We start from the raw sequence: 16337 nt of genomic DNA, 5'->3' as shown, positions 1-16337 counted from the left end.
ATAAATAAGCGTATATTGCAATCGGCAATCTAAATGGTCAATATGTTGGAAACTAGCTTTTGCCATTTACGCAAAATCTTAATTGCAAAGTACAATTTGTCTGAGGTAAGCTGAACCTCACATATTAAAACTGCAGTTTCGACTTTCGCAATTGGACTTTTTTCTTTGTAGAAACTAAGGAACTTACAGGACTATAGGGTTAGACAGGGTTTTGCGTCTTCTAAGGTAAATCCTATCATAGTTTACGAACTATTTGAAATGCATATAATTACATTAATTATCTAAACTATAATGCAATATATGCCACTTTGTTGACCAATTTAGCCTGAGAATTGACGCGGTTTTTTAGTCCAATCTCATGAATTTATTATATCCGTGGGAATCAGAAAAAGCGTAAGCACATCAATGTTTACCCCTACCCTACTTTAAAAGTCATTATGATCGCAAAGACGGACAGACAGACACTAACCAGACAGACATGTCATGCGAATTGATGGACAGACGACGACCCAACAAAGAGGTAGAAAGCGGAATGAAGTATTTAGGCGGTGCGTTTCGCGTTAGAAGCGATATCATAAAGGCAAACTGGGAACCAGGTGTTAATGAGTCAGCTAGTTAGCCAGCTATTATCAACCGTCGAAACATACCGGTCATTACGAGAAATCTGAGAAAACTATATCGGGTCTAAGTTGCGATCTATTTGCAAATAGCGCGAATGGAAATAGCGCGTATTAAACTTATTATTTATTATAGACAAAGTAGTTACAGTAATACTTACAGTAAAGTAAATTTACTTGCAAATAAACAGTCCTATTGCATATTATTTGTAGACGTAGTATATATAGACCAAGTCGTAGTAGGTAGTATACGACTATTTATTCTCGCCAATCCCAAAAGTTAGACCGGACTTGACACTCTTACCAGTCAGACAATCATCATCATCATCATCATCATTTCAGCCTATATACGTCCCACTGCTGAGCACAGGCCTCCTCTCACGCGCGAGAGGAGTCAGACAATACTAGGAACTAATTTAAAACAAAGTATAGTTGAAGTAGTTTCGAAGAATAGTATGCAATTGCCATTAGTAAAATGTTGATGCTTAAAAGATCCAATCTAACTATTCTATCATAAGCATAGCATATTATAAGTATAGGTTCATATCATGCCTAGAAGAACGTACAATTTAGGTAAGGCTACATAATTATAATATACCTAGTTGTACCTTAGTCCTCGGTTAGAGTTAAATATTATAATGCATGTAAACCACGATATCATAGGATTAAATAATGTACCTAATACTTATTTGCTCTACTATCATAGCGGCACACTTATTCCGTATATAGTCTAACAAACGTCGATTGAGGATGCGATTAAAGTTTAAACCAACAGAGCGAAGTGCACTTGCAATAAAACGTAGCTCGTTGGCTAATTCGATCAATTGGCTTGAGAAGCTCAGCCTAATCTTCGCAGGGCAACGTTTCGCAAATAAGGTCAACAAGGTAATAGGGTCGGCTCGGATGAATTGGAGGGTATCGGATCGACGATTCGCTAAGTATCTCCTTAGGACACGAACGAAGATATTTTACGTATTCACATTGTTTACCGTAATACCCAGCGTGATAGAGACAGATTGAGCGATTTTGAACATGGAGAAGATTGGAAAGTATAAGCTGGAAAGAGAGGAAAACAAATACGGAAGTATAGGTATTAAATTTGGTAGGCGAGAAGAGATCTCTGCTGAGAAGAATTGAAAACAGAAGGGGAAACAGGCACTTGATACGGCACGATACTTACATAAAGTCTATAATTGAAGGAAGAATAGAAAAAAGAAAGGCAGAGGAAGACCGAGAAGTGCGCTTTTGAACCACGCCAAAGAAAGAATCAACGTAGTGACGTATAATGAGCTCAAAACAGTGGTAGAGAGAAGAAAGAAATGGCGGTTATTCTACCGATAAGAGCCAGGCTCTTAAGAATTATGATGATGACGTTTGTTACCGTAACTAAACAGGTTATTCACAGCACATCAATATGTAAATTCAGCCGTCGTTAACACTCTTTTTTATTCTCATTTATGTCGATTAAGAATGTTTAGAATATCCTGAGCTTCGATATATAAATTATACACTTCTTATTGACCTTTAGGTTTTGTTATGTTACCATAATACAGTCACCTGCAGTATAAGGTATAAGTATATCATTTTCATAAGTAACGATACCACAACAACAAACCGAAAATTAACTAAAACGCTGTAACAGCTCTGCAATATATATGTACGGCTGTTATTTGCCTCCAAATAAATATACATATAAGCATAAGAAACGTGAAAAGTGAGTTGAATGATCTATGGCAGTGTATTAAGTAATCAACATGCCAAGATTGCCAAGTCTATTTTGGTCAGTTTTTATTGACATTTAGATAGCAGAAGTAATGAGAAAAAGTGCTTGGTTCGTGATCGAGCGGCGATAATAGAGCGGATGGATAACACCGGCGCGGCGCTGGCGCAGGGACGCGTTCTTGTAGCTTACCGAGCACTGACCTCAAAGAAACCAGTATAATTGTGACTCGCGACCCATAATCTTATACCTTTTAAACGAGCAATTCTTGTTTGATTATTTATATACAGTGGAACCTGGATAATTGCAATCTCAAGGGACCGGCCAATTTTTGTCAATTAACCAGGTTTTTCATTTAAGCAGGTCGTGTCAATTAACGAGGTTCAAAAAATCGTTGTGTCAATTATAGAGGTTTTCATTAATAGAGGTTGCGTTCTGACAAATTTCTTTTATGGAGGTGCAAATAAACATTTTAAGTAGATTTACACGTTTACATTCTATATATTGCTTCCGTCTATACTTGCACTTTTACACTACATTAATTACCACTTTATTTTCTTATCATTTGGGTTTAACAAATTCCCTTGAATTGTAGAAGAAAGTTTTATTAGAATGTAAAAAGCATAAGTACTTTGTTTTTTATTGATCAAAACTATTTCACCTACTACAGGCTGTGATAGATACCCAATAAATAAATAAAATTCTGGATGGAGATATAAATAAAATGATCATTGCTATTAAAATATTGTTTCTGCTGTATACAACTACATTATTTCAATTACAGAGGTAATAAGCAAGACTCGTTTCAATAATAGAGGTAAAAACAAGAGCAAAAATAACGGATTTTTTTAGCACAGTGTCAATTATAGAGGTCTTAAGTTGCGATGTGGTCAATTATAGAGGCAAAATTACGAAAAGCACTAAAATCTAAATTGCAATTATAGAGGTTCCAAAATTTCAATTATAGAGGCCTTTTGGTCTCAAGGGACCGGGACCGGACTTTTGGTTGCAATTATTGAGGTTTTCCATTTATCCAGGTGCCAATTAACCAGGTTTCACTGTATATATTTCGGGGATTTCGGAAACGGCTCTAACGATTTCGATGAAATTTGCTATATGGGGGTGTGAAAAATCGATCTAGCTAGGTGTTATCTCTGGGAAAACGCGCATTTTTGAGTTTTTTATATTTTTTCCGAGCAAAGCTCGGTCTCCCAGATATTTAGTATGAATTATGGATAACCAAATTACTTGTTTAGGTATCTTTCGAGTAACAGGCAAGTAAGTGTGTCAAATTTAAATTTAATGATATAGCAAAGTTATTATTCCAACACTATAAAATTAAGTGTGCCACTAGTGAAGGGTTTATTAATTTAGGTTAATTAACCTAACTATTAAGGCTATTGTGTTCGGAAAGTAACACTGAAAACGGAAAAATCGCCAACAAACTAGTCAATGTTTTGATCTCTTTTCATTAATGTATGTAGTTACTTACTACATTACACTACACCTCACTTATGATAAGGTTCATTACATTACAAACCACCAGGTATGAATAGGTACGATATTAAACGAATCACGGTGTAAAGGCCCAAAAATTTGCAAAACTTAAGAAAACTTAAGGGCCTACTGCAAAAAACGAAAATCTAAATTTCGTTATCTGCCTCTATCGCTCTTGCATATTCCAGCGATAGAGTAGAGAGCCTGGAGAGCCATATGAAGAATTTTCCATTTTTGTTTTTCGCGGTTTGGTCTCTGATATTACGATATTAGTGATAATGGATCAATAAAGTGTCCCATATTTTAATTGTCACGCTTTGTAAAAACAAGGGGCGAGGCTTCAAAGCGTAACAATTAAAATATGGGACACTTTATTGATCCATTATCACTAATATCGTAATATCAGAGACCAAACCGCGAAAAACAAAAATGGAAAATTCTTCATATGGCTCTCCACTCTCCAGGCTCTCTATTCTATCGCTGGAATATGCAAGAGCGATAGAGGCAGATAACGAAATTTATATTTTCGTTTTTCGCAGTAGGCCCTCAGAGCAAATACACTCAGCGTCACGGAAATCACACAACTTCGTATGGTGCAACTGGTGCAAGCGATTGTGAGCGATTCTAGTGAATTTTAATAGTTTTGCCTTATTCAATTTGACATCATTTAAAAGCTAATTGAATATTCTTTAATCTGATGTCTCTTTTGTTTACGTGTTTTATTAATTGTGAAGATTGCCGGCCTTTGAAAGAATCGCTTGCGCCCGAAGGTGTGCGAATTCTGTGACGCTGAGTGTATAGGTATACCGGTTTGACGGAGTCGAACACTGTGAGTGTCAGCAACAACAGCCCAGTCAGTCACGCACGTGGGAGAAAGTGAATCACGAACAATAGAATGGACGAAGACAAATCGGAGGTCCATGACCAAAACACGAATAAGCCATTTCGGGCTCGCTTACTAAGCACACAGGACATCCTTGACACGTATCTAAATACTTTACTTAGTGTGAGACTAATTAATGTCATTTGTTTTATACGTCTTACCTACTTCGGAAAATGGCGGGTTGCTATATCAATTATGTAGTTAACATGTCTTTATGACGCATAAAGACAATTACCAATTATTGACGTGTAATTAATGAAATGAAGCCCTGGACCACCATGATACTGGGTAAGGTGCATTTCAAGTGGTGCAAGGTGCAGGGTAAGGTGCAAGGGTAAATTCGACAACGGGATAATTTGGATACTCGCCGATTCCTATTAAAGAACTAGACCCATTGCTTTCGAATATTTAATGCCAAGGAGAAGTTTTATACAAATGTAAGACAGACAAAACGTAAGAATTTTAATAATTTGTTAACGTTTAATTACCATTCACCATTGTAGAGCTGGGTATTTTTGCTGATTGTACTTTTAAAAACAATTACGAAAATTAAACGTTCCAAGTAATTGTTTAATAAGTTAATAACTGTGTGCATTAAATCGTTTCCTCATAGATTGTTTCAAAATAACGGTATTAGTACTATAGTACGAGTAATACGCCACTCATTCCGTAGTACTCGAAGGTCGTGCCAAGAACCGGTATTCAGATTCACTTAACTATAACAGGATTTCAGTTTTTGTTGGGGAGGCCCGTTACCTGATATAAAAAGTCTAAACAACTTGCGTTTAAACATTCCGCGCTATTATAATGCGAAAGTTTTGATGTAACAGCATAATATCAGTGGCTGAAAGTTGAACTTTCAACTTTAAATGGAAGTTCTGGTTAAGTATGTAAAAAAGTAGTAGATATAAAGAAACCTGTTTATTTGATAAAAGCTTGGTAACAATAACCTGTTTCTCGCTTTTTTAGAAGGTTTAACAACAATTTGCCTAACAAAATGTAGGTACCTACCATTTTGACATTAGATTGCCAAATATGGCTCTGACTTTGCCGATCGTACTTCGAGTATTATGTCTATCTCTAAAGGATGTGTCCAGAAAAGCGCTAAGTATAAGTAATTATTAAATTAGTATGAAAAGGACCAAATGTACCAAATTTGGTCCTTTTCATAGATCGTGAGGTGTTGGGAGTATTATATAGTTGTCCCGTTTTCGAGGATGGAACAACTATGGTCAGGAGGTTATTAGATGAAAACACTCCTGGTTTACTTGAAATAGCTTATCGGTAGAATCAGTACCGGTCGTGTCTGTAGGACATAGTAGGATTTGTCTCTCTTCAGTCCAGTTCTTCAGCCAATAAGGAGCAAATGCTTTGTAGCGAACATAAAATAAATGCGATCGTGCCGGCTGGTCAGGAACCTAGAAACTAACCAAACTAACTAGCCACGCCACCACAGTAAAAGGTTAAAAAATACCTATCACGTAACAATTATAGCCTAAGCGTATATTCCTACTGCTTATAGTACTCAGGCGAATTAAACGTTGAAATGAACTAGTGCAACTGCGATCCAAGAGCCGTTACAAGTGTGGCCTACCGGTGCACTTATTTGTACTGGTTTTTCTTAACGCACGGTTCGGCTACCGACTGGAATATCGCTCCTTGTTGACTGTGGTACGGTGAAATCGAGTTATTGTCGCTAACGAAAGGCCGCACGATCGAAACAGACTTCTTTAAGGCGAAACTAACCAGTAGCCACGTCATTGTCACACCACGTTTAGTATGGAAATAACATGCTAATATGAATGAACTATGTAGGTATTATGATAAATTTATCGCAAAAAACGCGTTAACATGTAGTAACATAAATAATAATTAATAATACAAAATCGCATCTGATTTACTTTGAACTTAAAGTCGACAGGCACTGTGGGGCATCATACGCACGAATAAAATCTAAAGAGGAGAATTCAATAAAAGCATGTGGTCATACCTATAGTAGCATTTTCGTGACGTTCGGGCATCGTCATGCATTTGCATGTAAACTTTCCGACTGATGATTATGGCGTCCAGTCTTCTTCTTCCAGGCGTTATCCCGGCATTTTGCCACGGCTCATGGGAGCCTGGGGTCCGCTTGACAACTAATCCCATGATTTGACGTAGGCACTAGTTTTTACGAAAGCGACTGCCATCTGACCTTCCAACCCAGAGGGGAAACTAGGCCTTATTGGGATTAGTCCGGTTTCCTCATGATGTTTTCCTTCACCGAAAAGCGACTGGCAAATATCAAATGATATTTCGTACACAAGTTCCGAAAAACTCATTGGTACGAGCCGGGGTTTGAACCCGCGACCTCCGGATTGAAAGTCGCACGCTCTTACCGCTAGGCCACCAACGCTATGATTATGATTATGGCGACCAGTATATTCCTAAATGCTATGATTCTGCTCCAGAAAATTCTGCCTATTATTCGCTCCGAAACGTGCGATGCGAGTGACTAAAAATACGTGAGTTAAACCGTAAAATTAGTTTAATGTTAAGAGACTATTTTATTTGTACCTACAAAATTGATAAGGTAGGTCCTTAATTGATTATCTCTCTAGAGATAGATTTAGACCATCACTTTAATTCAATTAACTGCACCGATATTATGATATGATGTCTGATCTGATCGCTACAAAATGATGTCTGATAAATATCAATTAGAAACTGCAATTAAGCATCCAATTTAATATCAGCCCAGCCTTGCACGTTTAATGGCCACAATTACTCATCAAACTCAAGCACAGCAGAACACGATCGACGCAAATTTTAAAGTCAAGAAACTGGTTTCGTATTATCTGTTCCCAAGGCTGTTTTATCATCGAAAATTAATGACATTCCAATATAACGAGAGCTGAGGTCACCTGCAGCTCATGGGTTAATAATAGTGATGACCTAAGACTGCCTTTGCAAGTAAACATATTAAGATTCTATTAAATAAAGTCATCTCTTATCTCTTCAAAAACAGGTGTATTATTATATATATAGGTTTATCTTATCATTTTACTCCGGCAAGAATAGATAATCTCCTAAAATATGTGTTGTGGGATTGAATATGTGCTCTGTTTTGACAAGTGCATACTGTTGTTTTATCAAAACATGTGCCCGTGAAACTGGGGCAACGTAATGCAACTTGAAACTCAACCACATTTCACAGTATTTTGCTGCAAATTTAGTTATTGCTAATTTTTTTGTTAAAGGAAAAGCTGGGAAATTCTAACAATATGTCAAGGTAAAACCCATAACAAATTGTTGATCTTGTATGTTGCATTTTGGAATAGGCAATATTTAAGATAAAAAGATAATTTGTTTATTAACCAATTTTGGAGAATATTTAATCTGACCTAGAGACTTCGTGACCTATTAACTTGATTGAAGATAATAAGAGCACGGGAACAATGAATAAAGTCAAATCAATCAACGTTGTTAACAACAGTCATTATCTAAACTCGAACTCTGCCAATAATTGCTTAATGCCTCTAATGAATGAATGTACACAAAGGCATGAGAATAATGCTGATAATAATAACCACATCAACTAATAATTAGAGAAAATAATTAACACCAAAAGCAAAAGTTGGTGTCAATTGCAGTTTGCTTGGTCTCTTTTAGATACTTTCTAAGATCTAGATTTCATAAACATGCATCTAAAAATGATGTTTAAGAAAGGAATTTATTGAATAACACTCACCTGTCCGTGGAGAGATGGGGACAGCTGGTTTTGGGGCTGAGTTGGAACACAGCCTGCCAATCTTGCTGGGAGGCTTGAGTCCTGATGGTTTTGGCAGGCTCGAGGGTCTGGTAGATTCTGCGGACTTGACTGAAGCTGCAGCTGTGCTCTGGGATGCTGTGGAGCCAGGGGGAGATGCATCTCCTACTAGCGACGTCGATGACACGGCCGGCTGCAGCGCCGCGTCACTCGCCGTCGTTTCTTGCGATTCGCTCATTCTTGATTCACTTTATTGATACACCCCGATTTTTTTTTATTGTTCATGAACCTATTTTATCAATCGCCCGCATGTTAAGTTTTCACTGCAATTGTAATAATATTTGCGACGTGACACCGATAAACACGCGAATGCTAAAAATAAAGCAAGTTCCCGCGCAATAGGTGAGGACACGCAATATGGATCACGGCCAATGTTGGTTATCGTAAATATAGGACGTTTCTTTAAGAACTGTTGTAATATCTTAGGTTTCTTTAGGAATATTTACGAGTACTCAAGACCCAAAATTACGTGATGTAAACATCACACGACCGCTTAAAAAAATAAATAACAGAAAACCGTGTTATGTTTTTAATATACACAAAGTCGTTAGCTCATCTTGAGCAAGCTAGCATAATAGAGAAAATGTAACGGCATACCTTGAGGAACTGGAGCACAAAAGTGCTTTCCGCTACCTAGAAAAAATCGCGAGATTTTTACCGCTCGTTGAAATGAAACCCAGCTGAGCTTGACAGCGTTATCAATAGCACTAGCACTGCACAAACATTATTATTTTAATCCATAAATAAAATTCTTTTCACATCTATAAATGTAGTTTGGCACTAAGAGTCATTGAACATTATCGCGAAGTTAAGAAGCAAGTAAGTAAATATTTATGAACCCATTATTTAATACCACGACAACAAATATGCGATTTGCTGTTCCACCGCCTCCGTCACCGACCGAAAGTTCAAAATTACCACAGATAAACTTTCTCCGTACTCATATTATTAAATATTACTCCGGTAATAGTTAAAAACGCAGTCATTCATAATTTCCAAGAAAAGTATTATGATTTACTGCAAAATTGTTTTTAAAATTACTGTTTTTTATAATTAGTTAGGTAAAAAAAAGAGATAAGTCGAGTGCTAAATGCATTTATACAATTTTTTTCTTATAGCTAGCAGTCAAATATAAGTCTCAAATAGGCTCCGTCTATTTCTCCTTCAGCTGTCATTCCATCTGTCTTTTCACGCACGTCACTGTCACTCATCTGTCTCATCTCACTCGTCTATCTTGCCTTTTGTGATTGTGTGGTTAGCAGATGGAACAAACAGCAATTTAACGTAGCCATAAGTAATTCAATTAAAAACTAGAATGGAATAAAAATAAGCAGACCGACCCCAAGAGTCCTAAGATGAAGTTAAATCACAAAAGCATCGAAAAGGATGGGTGCGGGTAAGGTTCATTTACACTGCTAAAAATTCCGGTGAATTTTCTACATTTCATCGTTTTAATCTAAAGAAAACATATTTTTTTATGTTTATAGGAGCATCAGCCTCACTCCTGAAGAGCCAGAAGACATCTGGCACGCGTATAATCTCATTTCTGAAGGAGATATCGTGACTGCGTCTACCGTACGTAAAGTACAAACAGAATCCGCTACTGGTTCGTCTACCAGTAGCAGAGTTAGGACAACATTGACTATAAATGTGGAGACAATAGACTTCGATACTCAAGCATGTGTGTTACGGTTGAAAGGGCGAAATGTGGTGGAGAACCAGTATGTCAAGGTAACTTTTTTTCCATCCATCCTCATCCTAATGTTTGCTGAAAGTAGTGAGGTTTTTTCAACATTTTACTACAAATATTAAACATTTATTCATAATATTATCAACCATTTCAGATGGGTGCATACCACACATTAGATCTAGAATTAAACAGAAAGTTCAATTTACAAAAAACACTATGGGACTCCGTGGCCCTGGAGAGAGTGGAGATGGCATGCGACCCAGCAGCAAACGCAGATGTTGCTGCGGTGGTCATGCAGGAGGGACTAGCGCATGTGTGCCTCATCACACCGTCCATGACTCTAGTGCGGTCGAAGATTGATATCACCATTCCTAGGAAACGGAAAGGATTTGTACAGCAACATGAAAAGGTATATGATTGTGAACTTCTATATGAATTACTGTTAATAATTATGGGCACGTTTAAAACAAGATTAATAGATTAGTGACAGAAAAGAAAGGAGGCCACTTGTGAAATGTCACCTCTTTATTCAGGGAATTGGCTGCAGAGGCGTAACTAGGGGGGGGTTGGAGGGGGCAAGTGCCCCGGGCGCCGTCCAAGGGGGGGGCGCCAAAATGGGCAAAAGACTACCCCTCATCCTGGTAATCTGGCCCACAGCTCAGAAAAGCAAAGAGAAAGCCGATCTTTTAGGTACTCTTTTTTGCCTAGAACTCGACCTTAAAAGACGACGGTAGCGCCCTACCGCCCACCATCCTTCAGTGCGAATACTCTATGCCAGAAACTTCTATCAAGCAGAGGGATATTCGGTAGGAGTTGCTATGCTTTCATTTTATAAGGCGAGCGGGCCGAGTGCTTCAGAGAGTTCAGAGCTGTGTTCCGTGTTAGCGCGTCTTTTCCCTCAGGGGTCTCCTGTCGGGAAGTTACCATTTTATGGACAGTCCAAGAGACTACCTATGCAAATGGATCCCTAGCCCTTTGTCCGGCAGGCGCATATATATGAGCCGTAGTAGACGGAACCTACTCCAATAGCTGCTGCTGCATATCTGTGACATGTTGTCTATCGGACGACAGTAGGTACGGGGATTTCTATATAGGCTGGTTAAAAATAACTACATTCCCGTTGCCAGGGAGGTTTTGGGATTATACTGAGCAACTTTTACTACGGGACCAACCCCGAAATCTCAAAAAAAAAAGTTTACCCTCCCATAGAAAATGGACCAACCAAAATGTATGAACCAGCCAAATTTTTTTTTCGCGACTGAGGGGTTGGTCCCATAGTAAAAGTTGCTCATTATAATCCCAGAACCTCCCTGGCAACGGGAATACAGTTATTTTTTAGCCACCCTGTATACAGGATGTTCTCTACCGCTCGTAGGTAAGTACAATGAGCTGTTGTCTGAAGAATTGTTTGACATGCTGCCTAGTTGCCAACGATGACAGCTTGCCATCACTGCACCGCTCGCCGTATTAGGATAGGCAGAGTGTTTATCCTCACACCCTAGAACCTAAATGGTCGCGTACTGTGCGGTTTAAGAGGAATTCCTTCCACAGTGGTCGGGAGGAAATTTGTCGAAAAAAGGGAGCTCATTCCACAATAAATTGATTAAGTTCCTTTTTCTCGAGAGGCTACAGTATGGAGATCTCCAAAAAAGTGCATAAGTTTTAAAATGGTCGGCAACGCGCTTGTAACTCTTTTGGAGTGTAGACGTCCATATGATGCGGTGACCACTTACCATCAGGTGGGTCGTAAACATGTTACCCACCGATGTCACAGAATAAATAATAGTACTAGTTACAGAAGACTCACTCTCTAACAAAACGCGTCTGTCACGATCAGCGCAGATATGGCCGCTAGGTGGCGACAGCGCCACGCGCGGCTTATGGCAAACCCCAAAATTGGGGTCGAACGGATGGACTTTTAACTGCCTGTAGCAAAGCGACGACATCGCGGAGTGAGCCACGCCTGCCGATGTATTAAAAAAACACATATACACTGCATTGTCTAAATTAAAAGTAAATTTTAGTTAAAAAAAAGTAACCCTTTTGAAGTTCATTTCGTTTGTGTGGGGGGGGGGCGCAAATTTGGTGCCTGCCCCTGGCGCCATATCCTCTAGCTACGCCTCTGATTGGCTGATTTCAAACCTTTCCTATTTTTTCGTCATTTGTAGGTTCTCTAGCGTCTTCAAATATTTTCTATTGTCACATAATGGAAAAAACTATGCAAATAAATACTGTCACTAAATAAATAAATAATATACCTAAAATTTTCACCATTTTCAAATTACTTTATTGAACAGTTAAGTTTAAATATATAGCACATATCTTACTCAAAAATATATCCCATAGTTCTTATGTTGGCAAATGGCAAACTATGGGGCATATTTTGGAGTAAGTTGGATGCTCCTATATCAAAAACACCAAACACTTGTACATACCAAATTCTGAATTCCAGGGCTTAAACAAGTTTTACGAGGCAGTAATGCAAGGAATCCTGCGGCACGTAGACTTCTCCATAGTGAAGTGTGTAATCATAGCATCCCCTGGCTTCGTAAAGGATCAGTTCTTTGAATACATGATGCAGCAAGCCATTAAAACTGACAACAAACTGCTCATTGATAATAAGGGCAAGTTCTTGCTGGTGAAAGCATCATCTGGGTTCAAACATTCATTGAAAGGTATGTAATTGCTAAATTGTCCTAATAATTGTCAGCCAACAAACAAAATTCACTTTGCAAAAAAATATTTAACAAAAATCAACCTTGTTTTGATGTTTTAGTTCTACCATACGGTTCTATATGGCTCTGAACTTGTGGTACTAACTGGGAACTAATTAGTGAGTTTTGGTTGTGACATATACTACTGAAAACTTATTGTACATAACACTTTGATTATTTGTACTTTTGTTCTTCAAACATTGTAAAAATTAAGCTTCTTAACACATTCAGCGCCAAGAACCCGACTGTCGGGTACATTGTTTGTAGCGACTACGCGCTCCATACGGCGAAGACGTGGCTACGCGCTACGAGCGTAACCCGTAGCAATTAGTGGCTATGAATGTGTTAATATGTCCTTCTTAATTATGTATAATTTTTCAAACAAGTCAAAATTTACATAAAATGTAATTACTTCATGCTACTCAACTGATTTTAATAAACTATTGGTGCCTAATGGGGCAATGGTGGGCACCTTCAACCTTTAAACGCACCACTATGCTCAGTGCCAGTGACAATTTTCAGTGCCCAAGCACTGTAAGTCGGGACAGAAGTATATAACTTTTGTTCCCCTTTTTGTGAGTGCCAAGGAGGTTTGCACTATCTTGATTTTTTTTGCGCCAAATTAAGGCTTAATCTTTTTAATTGTATCATTTCAGAGGTTCTTCAAGAGCCAGCAGTAATGGCAAAAATCTCAGACACAAAAGCGGCGAGTGAGGTGAAGCTCCTGGAGAGTTTCTACACCATGTTGCAATTGGAGCCGGCCAAGGCCTTCTACGGGAAGAAGCATGTTGAGAGGGCTAACGAGGCACAGGCGATTGAGGTCCTGATGATATCCGATAAGTTATTTAGGTTTGTATTTCCTTTTTGTATGAAAGTATTGAATCATTTTCTGTTGTTCGGTGAAGAAAAATCGATAGGAAGTCTGCATAGATTTGTAAAGAAATTAAAATGTTTGCGTGAAGTCGCCCAGCTGCATAAGCTATCTGGGGACTAGAATACAAATACACTTGTTCAATGAGAGGGGTCCTGTGCCCAGTATTGCACTTAAAATGGTGTGATATAGCAAGAAATAATGTAGTTATCTGACTCCCTCACATTAGTACAGCTTGGCAAAAAAAGAGTAGAAATTAAAAAGTGGCAACACTGTAGTGTCGTCCCGTTTTCTTATATTTATATTGGTTTGAAAGGGACGACACTACAGTGTTGCCACTTTTTAATTTCTACTCTTTTTTGCCAAGCTGTACTTCGTGAAGATAAGAGTGTAGTGATAGTTAACGTGTCAAACCTGCGGTAACAATATTTTGCACCACTTTGTGCGTCTTTTTCTTCATTTAATTTTATCTAGGCTATGGATATAAAGAGTTGTCCGATAATCATGCTGCTAAATCGCCTAGCGTGGTACGGGCATGTGATGCGGAGGGATGAAAGTCATGTGACGAGAAAGGTATTACGAATGAATGTGGAGGGAAGTACGAGGAAAGGAAAACCGAGGAAAAGGTGGATGGACTGTGTGAGAGATGATATGAAACGAATGCAAGTGAATGATGAAATGACGGGCGACAGAGAGGTGTGGAAGAGAAAGACATGCTGCGCCGACCCCAAGTAAATGGGACAAGGGCAAGAGAATGATGATGATGATGATGGATATAAAGAGTTGTCCCGTTCTCGAGTATGTTCTCCCTTTTTTAAGGGAAATTTTCTCGCTCGAGAATGTTTCCCATTGTAAGTTGAGAATGTTCTCGAGAAGGACACAACCTAAATAAACATGTCAATACTCTAACCCTAAACTTGTTTGCAGGTGTCAAGACATCCAGAAGAGGAAGGAGTATGTTGCGCTGGTGGACTCAGTACGGGACAACGGTGGAGACGTCAGAATATTCTCGAGCATGCACGTTTCTGGTGAACGTAAGTTTCTATTCACTTTGATTATGTTAGCTTTTTACTGTCTTGTTTTATTCACATTAAGTAGTTCTTTTTCATTTTCATTATGCACGATACGTCACGCGCAAAACTACATCTTAATGAAATGCACGTACGTTGCTATTGGAATGAACTCGTAGGACACTTGTTTTGAGCAAGGGCATGATTTTCAAATTGACCTGGTCGGTAGGATGAACAAAGAAATGGAAGAGAATGCTATTTTTTCTTTAGTTAACATGAATTTTGCGAAATGTTCTTCGAGGTCCAAAAAAATTTTAGTCTAGTCCCTAATATGATCAGGAATACAATGTTAAAATCAACCACCATTCTTCATAGGCACGTTGTATAACTGTCATTTATTTTTACAGAACTGGACCAGCTAACAGGTGTGGCAGCTATTCTGCGGTTCCCAATGCCCGAGTTGGAAGACAGCGACGAAGAAGACGAGGATTCGGATTAACTTTTACAAATTATCACAATAGTATGTGCTCAATGAACATACTTTGGTGCAGTCAGCCTGCTAGGCGTTCAAATGATTTTAGCAGGAGCTTATTGCTATAGTTCGTCATGTCTTTTAATTGAAAAACGCTTTTTAAAAATCAAAAACTATTACTTATGAAAGCAGAAGAATATAAATGATCGTATTAGATTCATAATTGTTACATATTTGCCGTAATTTATTTTTAAAATGTGTTTTTCAATTAAAAGACACATCAAGATTTTTTACCTTATTTCTAATGCTAAAAAAACGAACTATAGGGTTTGGTCACACTATAGAGAAATTTAGTAAGAATAGAGTCCTCACTACACCAGTTTTGGTACCAAAACGACTATTATTTTCGCAGTCTAGATGTCGACTGCATCGAGTAGCGCAATTATCAGTACCGCTATTTGATACTAGAATTTTCTAGTGTCGTGACCCACGAAAATTGTATTGAACAACAATTTACAACTAATATTAAAAGCAGAAGGAGTTTAAGATTGAGTTCCGTTGAGTTAACCCTGTTATAATATTAGCTGAAAATTGTTGAGCTTTGGACTTTTTTGTTGTTGTAACATGTATTGTCAAGTAGCAGTACCAACTGATGATTCCGCTACTCGAAGCTAGATGTCGACTGCGAAAATAATAGTCGTTCTGGTACCAAAACTCATGTTGGAGTGAGCACTGTTTTTTTTCTCTATGGTCACACGGACGCGGATTCACGCGCCGCGGCGGTGTGCAACGGGACATCGCTATATACTTAGCCCCCATTCCCACGGACGCTTTTACAAGGCGCGTTAAAAAAGCGTTTGAATGACACAAATGGATACATGTGTATTTATTCACACGACAGCGGTGGCGCTTTTTATAAAGCGTTGTTGGATTTTCGACTTTAAGCCTTGGTCGTTAAATCGAATTTAGAGTGCGGATAGATTCAAGCGCTTTTTTAACGCGCGTTGAAAAAGCTCTCGTGCGAATGGCTTAATGTTCATAGCGCTGTCTCGTTC

At 38.4% G+C, this 16337-nt stretch overlaps 2 protein-coding genes across 2 annotated transcripts in view; one reads left to right on the top strand and one right to left on the bottom strand.

The window, feature by feature from the left end:
• LOC134665475 (restin homolog) overlaps nucleotides 1-9424 on the bottom strand; it is a 74288-nt gene extending 64864 nt beyond the window's left edge. Inside the window, exons 1-2 of the mRNA XM_063522450.1 lie at nucleotides 9123-9424; nucleotides 8448-8788 (exon numbers count right to left, since the gene is read on the bottom strand). Of these exons, the coding sequence (XP_063378520.1) occupies nucleotides 8448-8703 (256 nt within the window). The 5' untranslated portion in view covers nucleotides 8704-8788; nucleotides 9123-9424. The remainder of the gene's footprint in view (nucleotides 1-8447; nucleotides 8789-9122) is intronic.
• A 323-nt stretch (nucleotides 9425-9747) lies between these two features.
• On the top strand, nucleotides 9748-15391 carry LOC134665288 (protein pelota). Its single transcript, XM_063522187.1, has 7 exons — nucleotides 9748-9921; nucleotides 10013-10256; nucleotides 10370-10624; nucleotides 12668-12890; nucleotides 13586-13778; nucleotides 14728-14834; nucleotides 15218-15391. Exons 1-7 carry the CDS (start codon nucleotides 9881-9883, stop codon nucleotides 15307-15309), a joined length of 1155 nt encoding a protein of 384 aa, XP_063378257.1. The 5' UTR covers nucleotides 9748-9880; the 3' UTR covers nucleotides 15310-15391.
• The last annotated feature ends 946 nt before the right edge of the window (nucleotides 15392-16337 follow it).

This window comes from Cydia fagiglandana, chromosome 6 (assembly GCF_963556715.1).
Source record: "Cydia fagiglandana chromosome 6, ilCydFagi1.1, whole genome shotgun sequence".
NCBI classification, from domain to species: domain Eukaryota; kingdom Metazoa; phylum Arthropoda; class Insecta; order Lepidoptera; family Tortricidae; genus Cydia; species Cydia fagiglandana.
Note: the sequence above shows the minus strand (reverse complement) of the source record. Positions and strands in the feature narration are given on the sequence as shown.

Bases quoted from the DNA above. Each gene is read 5' to 3' on its own strand.
- LOC134665288 (XM_063522187.1), top strand. From the start codon at position 9,881: ATGAAGTTAAATCACAAAAGCATCGAAAAGGATGGGTGCGG. The intron at 10,625-12,667 runs GTATATGATTGT...TCTGAATTCCAG, and splicing joins TTGTACAGCAACATGAAAAG to GGCTTAAACAAGTTTTACGA. The intron at 13,779-14,727 runs GTTTGTATTTCC...ACTTGTTTGCAG, and splicing joins ATATCCGATAAGTTATTTAG to GTGTCAAGACATCCAGAAGA.